The 13464-nt window shown below is 37.7% G+C and overlaps 1 protein-coding gene and 1 long non-coding RNA gene across 8 annotated transcripts in view; one reads left to right on the top strand and one right to left on the bottom strand.

Moving 5' to 3' along the window:
* Positions 1–13464, bottom strand: part of SLC4A10 (solute carrier family 4 member 10) — a 951410-nt gene that overhangs the window by 406391 nt on the left and 531555 nt on the right. For 6 of the 7 annotated variants that reach the window (XM_085645437.1, XM_085645436.1, XM_085645442.1 and 3 more), the window contains exon 7: positions 6646–6740. In XM_085645437.1, coding sequence (XP_085501563.1) covers positions 6646–6740 — 95 coding nt within the window. The remainder of the gene's footprint in view (positions 1–6645; positions 6741–13464) is intronic. The other variant, XM_085645438.1, reaches the window with a different exon arrangement.
* LOC146861258 (uncharacterized) overlaps positions 1–13464 on the top strand; it is a 152194-nt gene that overhangs the window by 60398 nt on the left and 78332 nt on the right. The gene's annotated exons all lie outside the window — the stretch shown is intronic.

Below are 13464 nucleotides of genomic sequence, written 5' to 3'. Positions count from 1 at the left end.
TACTGCGCGGTAAGTACACTGGGAATATCTTTACATCAAAGCAAGTTACATAAGGAGTGCATTTACTTTGCAGATATGTAAGTAATATGTATGTAATATTTGTATGCCCCACTCCCACAGCTATGCTTACATAAATACATACATATATGCTACAATGGACTAAAAATTAATTATTTAAATGTAAAGCATTACATGTTTAAAATAACATAATAACACTACTTAAAATGCAATTTGAGTTAACTTAAATTGTATCAATTTAATTGAATTTAATTGAATTTTCATTCTTAATTTGTAATTATTTTATTTAATATAAATTAATTTTACATAACCCATCCCTAAGGCCCCCAAAAAACTTACTACCTCAATAGATTACTGATCCTTGAACCCTAAACATTCCTTACTACCCCATACACTACATCCCTTAACCCTAGAAGCCTCTTACTACTACTACACACACTACCCATCTCTGAACACTAAAACTCTTTACTATCCCTACTTATCCCTGAATCCTCAAAACTTTTTTCTACCACTACACACTCCCTTTGCTGAAACCAAAAAACGTATTTCTATCCCTAAACACTATGCATCTCCCAAGCCCTAAAATATCTCTACTACCACTAAACTAGGTGTGGACAGCCGCTTCCACACGTTAAATGTGCTGTTGGGGTAGAAGTTTGCCCCAAATTACTCTAGACATTTAGTGCTATTTTCCCACCGTAAAATGCATTTTGTGCTAAGACACAGTGTTAAATGCAGAAGGACATAAATAGTGTACGCGAGTGGGCGCTTGCTAAATGTGTTACCCCCATAGGATTTTCTCCTACTAATTAAATTATGCAAGGGGAAGGAATCGCGTAATTATCGGTAATTACACTTCAAACAGTAACTCAAAATTACTCTGATTACTCCAACGTAATTGAAGTTCTGCACAAGCCTACTCTAAACACTGCACAACCCTTAACCCTAATAAACTCCTTACTACCCTAAAGATTACCAATCCCTGAACTCTAAAAATACTTAATACCCTTATGCACCACCAATTCCTGAATCCTAAAAACCCTTACTAACCCTTAAAAATGTATAGAACTTAAAACCATACATCCATTTATTGAATTATATGTTAAAAACACACACATAAATATTAAATCATTCTTTTTTAATTAAGTTTAGTTTATAAATTTCATTTAAATGTGATTTGTTTTCAATTAAATTATTTTGTCTAAATGTTTAAATACCTGCAAAGTAAAAGCCTGAAAACCTAGCTGTGATATAAAGACCCCTGATGTACAGGATGCGATGAAATGAAAAGGTAACATATCTCCCAAACAGCTGTTTATGTTCCAGGGAAGCATGGACCAATTATTGTTCCATATACTGCATCAGGATGGCATCCTGGTTGTACTGTATCCTGTATCCTGGCGCAGGCTGTCCCACTGAGGGCATACAAGAACAGGATATTGTCCTGGACGTCTTGGGCATGCTTATCTGCAATAAAATGCGAACGCTCTAGCTATCACATGATGATGGAATGTTCCAAGGTACGTCAACAGGACACACGTTTTTTTAATTCGTCCTGCCTAATTTACCATTATCTAATGCAATGCAGTTGGAAGGTGTAAAGAGCACATCCTTAAATTCCATACATTTCGGTCCGCAATTGATTTTATATGGGTGTTATTCCATTTGTATGTCTAAATAATGTTTTTGTGAAGAAGCAGCATGTGGGTAGGTTATGTAAAGCACACAACAGACTGAAATGTGCATAGTACAAAATGACTTTTAGAAATATTTAGGTAATGCTCGTGTTAGGTTTGATAACCCTTCACTTCTGAAAAAATGAAATTTTGTAAGTGTAAGAGAACATATTTCTACTTTTTCCCAGACCAGATGCTAATTTCCTGTTTTGATGTTGCTAACTCCCTCTTTTGGTCTCTTTGTGATGGTCCATTGGCTGAACCGCTCCTTGTGTCTTTAAATAAACTTGCACACGAAACCAAAGGAAATATGTGAAAACATTTGCGAATTATAGATAGGCTTATAAGTGTAACTTCAAACTGGAACAAGATACTCAAATTTTCCTGAACCTACAATACAGGAATTTCTGCCAAAGTCGGAGTGCAGATAAATTGTTCGCCCTAAAAACACTTATGAACCTTCACATTTACAACATAATCAAGTCAACCTTCAAATACTGTTATTTAAGTTCTCAATGACAGTCATGAAACCAGCATAACAGAATAATATAAACCGCACATTATTATGATGCAATAAAAATTAAAACACACTTTACAGATTTAAAAGAATTACAACCAAACATAGTATTGAATAAATAAATAAATGCATCACTGAATAAACTGGTAAAAAAAGAAACAAAACGGACTAATCTTTAATAATACTTTATTTGTTATGGTTAGTCACTAACCTTTACAATATGAGAACAACAGTTAGAAAAAAGCATAACCAAATTCCTACAAGGAACACAAAATTAAATGTAAACATGTTTAATTCTGGGTGAAAACAGTAGCACAAGATGTCTGTACAGTGCAAGAGCGTTAGGGCAATTGATTTGTAATTCCATTTGATCGAGTTTGTTTTAGCCAGTATTAAGGAGTAGTAACTGGTTATTCCTTGGTTACAGCAGCACGGATAAAACAACATTCTTAAAACGAAGGCTATTGTTATTCACAGTTATAAAAAGAGATCTAAAAATGCTCTGGAGGATGCAGGAGAAAGATAAAGTTGTAAGTGAAATATAATGGCAGCCTAGTCTGGCATGGATTCAATTCAAGTAAACAGCAAGGAGGTTCTAAATGATAACAGCATGTAATTTCAGTAAAGTGTAAATTACTATAGTGTAGCCTAGTTTATCACAATATTCAGTTATAAATAAAAACACCAGGGAGATCCTGAATTATAGTAGCACATGAGTTTAGTAAGGTGTGGATACTATAAAAGGGCTAGTTTTAACAGGTAGTCTACTGTAAAAAAAACAGACTAAGAGGAGGTCCGCATTATGTTTTATTAAAGTGCAAGTGCTATAGTGCAGCCTAGACTATCACGTCATTCAATTGTAGGTGAAAGCAGCAGGGTGATCTTAGTTGTAGCAGCATAATTCTATAAAACAACTTGGGGCAGATTTATGTTAACTGGCACATCCCTGCATATCAGCAGGGATGCGCCAATTATTATGCGCCACAGCTGCGCCACCATGGATGCGCCGCATTTATAATGCGGCGCACCATGGGGCAAAAACGGCACAGATGCGTGACGCATCTGTGCCGTAAAAGTGGCGCATTGCTGAAGTTGCGTCGCAAGCGCGACGCAGCTCCAGCAATGCTCTGGGGGGCCCTATCTGCACAATGCTGCGTCAATCCTTACGCCTGCTTCAAGCAGGCGCAGGGTTTTGACGCAGCATGGGCTCAAAAGTGACTGAGTGAAATCTTGTAGATTTCACTCAGCCACTTTTAGGAGGCGTTCCTGCGCCGGCACGCCCCCACCTGCCCTGGAACGCCTACATGTGGCGCAGGGCTTTACAACGTGACGCATCTCCCAGATGCGTCACGTTGTAAATACCCCGCACCATGGCGCAGGATTTGCGCCGCTGCTGCGTCACAAAAGTGACGCAACGGCAGCGCAAAAGTGGCGCAAGTGCAACATAAATCTGCCCCCTTGTTTTTAGAGGTAGTCGGCTCTTAAACACAAACTTAAAGTATCCTAGGCCAGGGTTACAGGAAACAGTTTTTTACACCCCCTGCCTTGTGGGTGAAATTGGCAAGGTGTTTTTTAGTTATAACAGCATAAGATGTCAGTAAAGTGAAAATAGTATGAGAGAACTAGTTTTGCTAGGCCAGGGTTACAGGAAACTGGGGTTTAAATCACCCCCGGCTGAACTTATTGGCTGCAATGGAGACAAACCTGGTCAAGGAGATATTCAGAACTGTGTAGTTAGGGATCAGAGAGGTGATGTGTTGGGTACAGATTCTTTAATGCTGAAACACATGCCACCATTCTACCACAGAACCCGTTGTCATGCTGACATGTGGAATGGTCAGTCAGGCAGTTAGTGTTGGTGACTGCTCTGACCGGTCGTGTACTTCACATCTAAATAAAGGAAGATTACTTACCTGGTGATTCCTGCGCTTACTTTCACTGCCGACGAGGATGGGATTATGATGTTATCTAGCACTCATGTCGATGAATTTTTGTCTGTTGCACATCACTCTCTCAATACCAATGATTCACTAAATTATGCTGCTGTCTTAAAGATTCAACCTGTAAGTGTCAGGCGACTTTTTTGTAAAATTGGTGTGAATGGCAACAACAGTCAGTCGTTAAGAGTGAGGCCTTTGCCTGTTGGTGGGGTGTGGATCATTTTAGACAATATTTATGGGGTTATGAGTTTGCTATCTATATGGACCATAAGCCTTTGGTTAATTTGTTTTCTACTAAAGGAGGCATTAATGCCACTCCCCGGATTACCAAGTGGCATTACAGATTTATGGAATTCCATTTTCATTTGAAATACATTCCTGGTGTGAAAAACATTTTTGCAGATTGCTTATCCAGGTTACCTCTTTCTAAGGGGCAGGTTGAGGAGGAGTTGGATGATAATTTTTGTATTGTGGCTTCTTTGAGGGATTCTGGTTTCAATTGCATTTCTGAGCAAGAGTGGAAGTTGGCAGTTCAAGAGGATGAATCCATGCAACAGGTTATTGCAATGTTAGGTAATGTTTGGATACCTAAGGATGGTCAAGTGAATTCATTCAAACATGTTTTCCATGTTTTGCATTCGGGCATTTTGAGAAGAATGGATTTTTGTTTTTGTTTTTTTGCTGCTTATTTATATAGCACGAACTCGACCCGAAGGTATTGGAATGCTTTACACGAGCACCGTATTTACATTACACATTCAGGCATGGGGAGATTAAGTGGTTTGCCCAGAATCACAGGATGTGGACGCCACCCCTAGGCTCGAACCCTGGTTTCCAGCACCAAAGTCGGCAGTCTAGCCGACGGACCACATCCCCTCCCCATTTGTTGGTTGTACCTATTTCTTTACAGAACAAGGTTTTGGTTTTGGCCCACGAGGGTCATGTGGTCACGAGAGCCATGAAAAAAATAATTAGATAGGTTTTTTGGTGGCCTGGGATGGATCGTGCAGTTGAGCATTTTGTCAGAGACTGAACTGCTTGTGCCATTAGAGACAAAACTCAAGTTACGTTTCCCAGTCCTATTGAGGCTGTTCCTGCTCCTAACAAACCCTGGTTCAAATTAGGATTAGACATGATTGGGTCCATGTATGTTTTAGATGAACAGAATAGGTATGGTTTAGTGTTTGTGAATTATGGTTCTAGGTGGCCTGAAGTGAAATATGTGAGGTCTGTTAACACTGAAGAAGTTATGGATTTTCTCCAATCTTTATTTTTGAGAGAGGGTGCTCCAATTGAACTCATCACTGACAACGGGGTTCAATTCATGTCTAAAGAATTTCAAGGATTTTTGTTCCATTGGGCCATCAAACACATCACTACTTCGTTATATCATCCCTGCAGTAATGGCCTAGTGGAACGCTGCAACAGAGTCATAAAAGACAGCATTCAATTGTCCGTGGCAAATGGATTGGATTGGAAAAAGGAATTGGTGGATCTATTCTGGGCTTTGCGTACTACTCCTAATGCTATTACTAAAGTATCTCCCTTTGCACTATTGAAGGGTAGATTGGCTTCCACCAAATTAATTAGACCTTTGATACGAAATTTGAATGCTTCCAATCTCAAGCCAAAAATGGTGAAAGCCAATTGAGACAAAGCTCAGAGCAAGTATATCACCAGTGAGCCAATCAAGGGAAGGTAACAAGCTGTTTTCAAAGCCGGGGATTGGGTTAAAGTGAAACTTCCTGGTTTTGTTGTCAAAGGTCATTCCAAGTTTTCGTGTTCGATGCAGATCATTGCTTTGAGAGGGAGTTCTGTCAAATTAAGTGATGGCAAGTGGTGGAACATGGAGAGGTTGTCAAAGCAGACTCGTTACTGACCATAACATCACGTCCACTACTCAAAGTGGTTTCAGTTCCACCATTCAAGCCAAACCCAGTTCCAATCCTGTTGCAAGAGAAAGTAGACCTCCTGTTTGGCTCAAGGACTATGTTGAATTTTGATGCGTCATATTTGTTTTTAACTATATTTAATTTTATGTTAATTCTTTTACTGTTTTCTTTTCTTTTGCTTTTTTGTTATTGTAAGGGAAGAGATGTGTTGGGTCCTGTTTCTTTATTGCTGAAACACATGCCACAATTCTACCACAGAAACTGTGGTCATGGTGACATGTGGAATGGTCAGTCAGGCAGTTAGTGTTGGTGACTGCTCTGACCGGTCGTGTACTTCGCAGCTAAATAAAGGAAGATTACTTGCCTGGTGATTCCTGCGCTTCCTTTCAAGTTGATAGCCTGCCGGCAGGTACGAACACCCAGTATGTTCCATTCTCTTTGTTAACTAGCTCTGCGTTCTTTTAGCAATGCTGGGCAAAACGTACTAATCCTCTAATAACATCTCAAGATCTGACAGCTTTTCATAAGGAACTGGCTTGTAAGGGCTACAGATCTGAAACTTAAAAATGAAGTCAGTTCAAAACTTCCACTGCAGGTCTTACCTTGCCAATGTCCACTGTACTGTTTTCCCTGCTGACATCCGTTTTCGTTTCAATGAAGGCTGGGGCGGACTGTGGTGACACAATTTGACCACCTGCTAAACAAAAATATTACTACTTTAGAGACAACATACATGTGTGGCATAAGAATTCGGATAGAAGAATAATAAGTCAATGAAGACTATCTTCACTTTGGCAATACATGTACATAAGAACAAAAATGGCAGATGTAAAGCATCTTTGACTCAGTGACATTTTTTGTGTGCTAAGTGGAAAAATATATAAGATATCCAAGAATGCCACTGTCTTCCTGCAATGTGCTGATATGAAAGCTATTCACCTGATTAGCAGATTAGGCAGACTCGGATTGAAGATGACAAGCGTTTTCAGAGTTGTTTATTGGCAAAATACAACAATATAGGCACTAACTTTAAACAGTGATTAGAAAAAAAACTGATGGTAGTTTGGGGCCATTAAATCCAGCGGGATGACTTAAGAGTTGGCTGATTTCAGTCATATTGTCTCCTTTTTTATTAGACTTAGTAAAATATCTAGGGTTCTTATTTGTCATTTAGCTCGTCTTGGAAAGCACGTCTACTTCAGTCGGTGAGATTCTTTCTGCTACAACAACCAAAATAAATCAAAAACCGCACTGTAACCAGCAGCGGTTACTGCCAATAAAGAGTGGTGGGGCAGCGCAGGAGATAATTAAACAAAAGCACTTACCTGCCACTTCCGCTACAGCCTCCACTGCCGGATGCTGCATTGGTGCTCCTTCACAGCTTCTTGGTTTTTATACAGGCTCCCCACCCAATCTAGACATTGCTCACCTGCCTAACCAAGCATGAGAGAAGCACCGGGATTGCTCTGAGCGGGCTGGTCTGACGCTCGCTAAGACACAGGGAGCCTGTGCCTTTTCTACACCCAGCTGTGCAACACAGCTGGGTTGGAGATATCTAAGTACGCATGTCGGTTTGGTCCTCCTAAGATGGCCGGCCAAACCTACATGCGCACTTACATTGCCCACCACTCCTCCTGCCTTTTGCTCTCCATTAAGGATGGCCCTGCCCCACCCTAACCACCGCAAACTCGACAGACTCACTCACAGGGAAAAAAAACTATAATAGCATTGTTTTCTTTCCATATGCTGGCTTTGACCTGTGGGGTGTCGCTCCTCTGCCATTAAGGAGGAGCCGACACACACTGTAAATCCTGATGGCAAAGACAATAAAGCCTGCCTGATCTGCAGGAAGGTGACCCATGCCCATAGTAACAGCGGCATGGTTCAAGACATGGAGCACAGCATTGCTGTGAGGCTGTATCTCTCATAGACCTGATTGTCACTCATATAAATTTGGTAAAACTCCAAAAAGATAACGCTTTAATGTATCTCAAACTTGAAAAGCACATGTAGTTAATTATTTTACCTCCTATACCTTAGATTATTTTAGAGTCTAACAATTGGGTATCCTCGCCGATAGCAGTTAATCAGATCCTACCTAAAAAGGAATGCTACGGTCTGGTTGATAATAGGGGTCTGTAGGCCTTGACATGTACCCTCATCTTCCACTGCCACCCATTTGCCCAAAGGACCCCATCAAAACTCTATTTTTCACAAAGGACCATGATTGAAAAACCATTTATATATGCAGGAAAAATGGAAGACTGTTTCCCAATGAGACATCTCCATAAAAGTTCCAAACATGTCTCCTACATACCGCATTACTTACTGCAAGAAGAAGACAGGTGGGAAGGCATTTATGGTTCTGGTCCGTTCATTCTGGAACCTACTACATAGTTAAAATTATAAAAACTATTTGCTTCTGCCGATAACATGTTTACTGCTTCTGACGACCTCTAACATTAGGATTATTTAGTGAGAATTCTGCTTTTCATAAATAAGTCAGGTACTATTTATTAATGAGACTACTAGTTCCGAAATTCAGAATTTTGTTGCTATGATCTGGCTGTGCTTAAAAAATAGCACGCTGTTATTTGTTGACTGCAGCTATTACTAACTTATGTTTCATTCCTTTTAACTCTTCGTTGTGGTTGTAAATAATTGTTCTTTAGCAGATCCTTGTAAATTTTGTTATGCCTTTTCTATATGTAAGTGCTGGTAATAGATGAGTCTTTTAAGTGCAATACATTATTACAAATGTCTACAATTAAACCCCATCTCAATTAAATCCTTACAGTTAAATTCACATATCTAAAATCTAAATCCCTAGCTCAAAATGTCATGTTATGTTATGGTATGTTTTGTTATGTTATGTTATTTTACGTTATGTTATAATATGTATATCATGATGTTATCTTTTATTATGTCTAGTATAATAAGAGTCCCCAAGCATGGATCTGCCATCTTCACATGAATGTCTTTCCTTTCCAAAATATATTTTCTGGCACAGCTGTTTTCTGTTATCATGTTTGCAACAATATGGTTTCTGTAGAAAATTAGTATACTTGCCTCTACTAAACAAATCACTGAATAAACCTAAGCTGGCTATTATGATATGTTGTTAGAAATAGGCATAAAATGCACCACTAGACAGCAGGGATTGCAAATCATATCCACTGCAATAACAAATATCACGCAGACCAATGAATACTGGGCCCAATTACCATATATTTCCCCTTCCAAGGCAACTAGCATGCCCACATCCTTACACATCACTCACTGCTCATTGTATGCAGGTACTATTAGAGGGCCATTGTGTGGGTGGTGGAAGGAGGGCAAAGCAAGTGAAAAGATAGGAAATGCATGGTTTTGTTGAGTCATCCTAACTGTTTCCTCATTTACTAAAAAGCAATTAAACCATAGCATATCATTGTATTCATAACTCTGACCTTCTTTACGACAAGACAGATAATTGTAATAATTATGGATTTAGAGCATCTGTTAGTGTCTGAAGCCTGCACTAATACTCCCATGACTAAAGGTTCTCCTATTCCACAGACCAGTGTGACAAAAGAGATCATACCCATAGGGCATTCCTTTATTAAACATTATTGTCAGTATTCTGTTATAATTTTATCTGTGGAAGTCATTTGCTGACATCTATAGAAGAGTTCCACAGATTATCCAGGAAAAATAATTCCTTTCATATAATCCAGGAGTGAACAATGCAATATTCATCTTGGAATTATACCACCTCCGTGAATGATAAATGGTGAAGAGTCCAAGGATACTCTGATATTTTTGTGGAGGACTGACATTCAATAAGTTAATTTTCCTTTGCAAATGTCTATAAAGATATAAAAAGCTTCTTCTGAAGTGCTGCTCAATAACATCACTCTATTGTCAGAAAGATCATTTGCTATTTTTCTGTATGCCTGAGCCTAGACAATTTCTGGCAGTGCTAACTCATGTCTCTGGGATATGTTGATTCAATTTTTTTTCTTCAATTTTCTTGTACCTGATTTGTATTGTGCGTGCATTTCATCACCAATGTTTTGTTTTGTATCATATGTGTAATATTGACATTATTTTATACTACATGTAGGTCGGTAGGCAATTTTTTCAAGACAGTACAGGAACAGACAAGTTTAGCCTTCACATAATAAAGACTTCATAGGACAAACTAATAACTCAAATTGGCTCAGCCAAACACAAAAATATATAAAACAATTTTGCACTGTTTATGGATTTCTGGTGAGCCACTGTAGCTTGCAAAGCATTCTGTTTTATGGCCACACAAATATTTGCTTTAAGTATGCACCTAATTGTGATGTGGATGCTGCACTGTTCCTATTGACATCATTCTCTTTAAGGGGTCACACTAAAATAATCTCAGTAACACACGTTGTGAAAGATCCTAACAATCTTCTTTGAAAAACACATGGTAATATCACTAGAACATTTATTCAGAAACAACATCACAGTTGTAGAGATTGGGGTACGTCTGCATGTATAAGTGAGGCTACAGGATGCATGTTGTTTGTGAACTCAAGGGAGCAGATTCAAAATATAGGTGATTTAAATAACCAGTCTCACCTACGTGGTCTGTTTGTCAGGCTCAAGAATGAAAAATAACAACGTCTAGCTACACTAAATAAAAAGGTGTGATGTGTTATATCTCCAACTGAAAATTGAATTAATCATTTCTCTATAGTTCTATTGTATGGGCTGGATAACAGTATCAACTACTGATATTTACTACAATATTTAAAGTGTGCTACCTTCATCACATAAGTAGAGAGTTAATTTGGTATGTTCATCTAAATATGAGTACCCTCAACCATTGTTTAATATCTCATTGAGTGGAATTCATCAAAGAACATAAACGTCATCAACATAGTCTGCTACACCTTAATCCACCATATCTGTTCATCTCATTGTATATCATAATAATAACAATAATATTAATAATAATTGCAATTTCCTTTTTTAAGAGTTGACCTTTCGCCAGAGTATGAGAGAAGGGGGATTCTTTCCAGGTATTTTATCAAACAGATCTGAATAGAACAAGAGATTTATTTTGGCCGACTGGAAGAGACGAAGTGCATTTTTCATTATGACCATTTTTAGACATTCATTCTGCTCATTTAACAACAATAGCATATCTTATATGAGTAATTTACCAGAATATTGGGATTTAAATTTCGTCCTACACGGATGTTGTACTCAGAATACCAAGTACCACAAAATCATGAAGGGAAATGTATAACGATGTGTATTGATTTACTATTCTTAGCTCCATATCTATGAATGCTGACAGTATCTATATCTTCAACTTATGTAGCTGTGGAGCTTAGAATACTAATATTTTATATATATATATATATATATATATATATATATATATATATATATATATATATATATATATAGCGACATGGTGATTGCTAAGTAAAATAACCAGCACAATATCGGGTCTGCTCTTGTCTTTTTCAAGCAATTGAAACGTCAGACGAGTTCCCCCCCCCCAAAAAAAAAATATATATATATAGTTTATATATATATATATATATTTATGATATTGATGTAGTTGGTTTGATTACTTTAATACATTTTGTAGGATGATATGATTTGTAATCTATGTTCAGACATAAAACCGTTACATGTACAGCTGTGAAATAGTTATGCAATTTATTGTCCATGCTGTTAATAAGAAATATACAGTCATCTTATTAAAAGTTTTAAAATAAATGCAGGCTTTTTAACTGAATTGACAGCAGAATCGTACACACTGTAAGGACATGAGGATAAAGACATACATCCACATGCATTTCCATTAACCTGAAGCCCAAGGAGGATCAATGTTTACACTACCTCTGCAAACTTCAATGAAGTTTTAGAGAGCCCAAAGGGTAGGAGATGAGGGAGTACAGAGATGAGATGAGCCTGTTAGAGACATACACAACAAACATAGAGTAAAATAAAGAAAGATAAAAGTGAATGACAACTTTTGTAACCATGAACACTACATTATACTATATATTAAAACTGGGACACAAGAATCCCACAAAGACAGAAAAGTGCTCAAGTAAAAATCTTAAGAGAGGCCTTCTACTTTTCTTGTTTATTCTAGCTATGTTCATATCAAGGTATATTCAACGTAGCTTGCCATTGAATCCCTCATTTACCTATCGGTGCTGTTTTTAAAACGATTCAGTATAGGCAGGATGTCTACATTTTGCAATTTAATCAGGAAAAACAGCAGAATCTTTGGGTAATGGGGACTACCCCTATAATGTTGTGTTAGTAAAGGTAGGTCTCAACAGTAACACATAATCGTATTGATATAAAATTCCTTGTTCAACTAATTTTAGCTTATTGCTTTAAAATATGAGTAGGGCTTTTGAAAATAGCATCCATGCTAACATCTTCATCTCCATTGTATATTATATTTAATTGTGAGTATTCTGTTATGTTTTACAATTTGTTTAAAATATATACATGCTTTCCTCACAATCGTGAATTCTTTCCCTTTCCCCACAAATCTTGTTGTATAAGCTTTGCAATGTGACATCACTTTGCTAAGTGTCATAATACTGAACTGATGTCACTTGAAATCAAAAGGAATCTTTTTGTTTTGTCTTAGTAAAACATAAAATAGGACATACACTACATACCCTCATGTAACTATAGCTAGAAAAACAAGAGAAGTACTAAACATTCATTTAGATAAACATCACATGACCATATAATGAACATGATGAGAGAAGGAATGAAACTGTTGTACACAGAAATAGATTATTGCAATCTATAAGGCTATTGGGTTAATTCAGAGCAGGGAGGCATTAGGACGCTTTCTAAAAATGGAAGGAAAACTGGAAAAACTCTTCTGCATTCTCCAACCCTACTGATAGGGAGGGAGAAAGCATCCTCTCCAAATAATGAACATCACGATGATTGTGTAGATGCTGCCACAAATGGTATTAGAATTGCTGCCTAATTGAGGATTGCTCCTTTTCAGTGTTACATAATCAGTGCAAGAACACAATGTAAATCATTGTAGTCTCGCCTGGAATAAAAGTACCCTTGATGTGCTGCATGATTACTTCCAGGCGTACAGACACTTATTATAAGGATACTGGCAATATGTCCCCACTTTGGGACTGCACTTCCAGTACCCAGTTGTGGCTGCACCAATTCCGTAAGTCAAAGCCAGAAAGCTACATGAGGCAAACTGACTTATAAAAGGTGCTAAGAAAGCAAAAAGTCTTACACCTAGTTTTAACTAGATAACAAGTCAAACTATATCACAGGAGGGAGAAAAATATCAAATGCAAATCTGAATTGCTCTTTAAATATACAAAGAAAAAACAACACACACACAAAAACATTGAAACAAATCTTCTATCTATCATTAAAGG

Source organism: Triturus cristatus, chromosome 3_1, assembly GCF_964204655.1.
Source record: "Triturus cristatus chromosome 3_1, aTriCri1.1, whole genome shotgun sequence".
NCBI lineage: Eukaryota > Metazoa > Chordata > Amphibia > Caudata > Salamandridae > Triturus > Triturus cristatus.
Note: the sequence above shows the minus strand (reverse complement) of the source record. Positions and strands in the feature narration are given on the sequence as shown.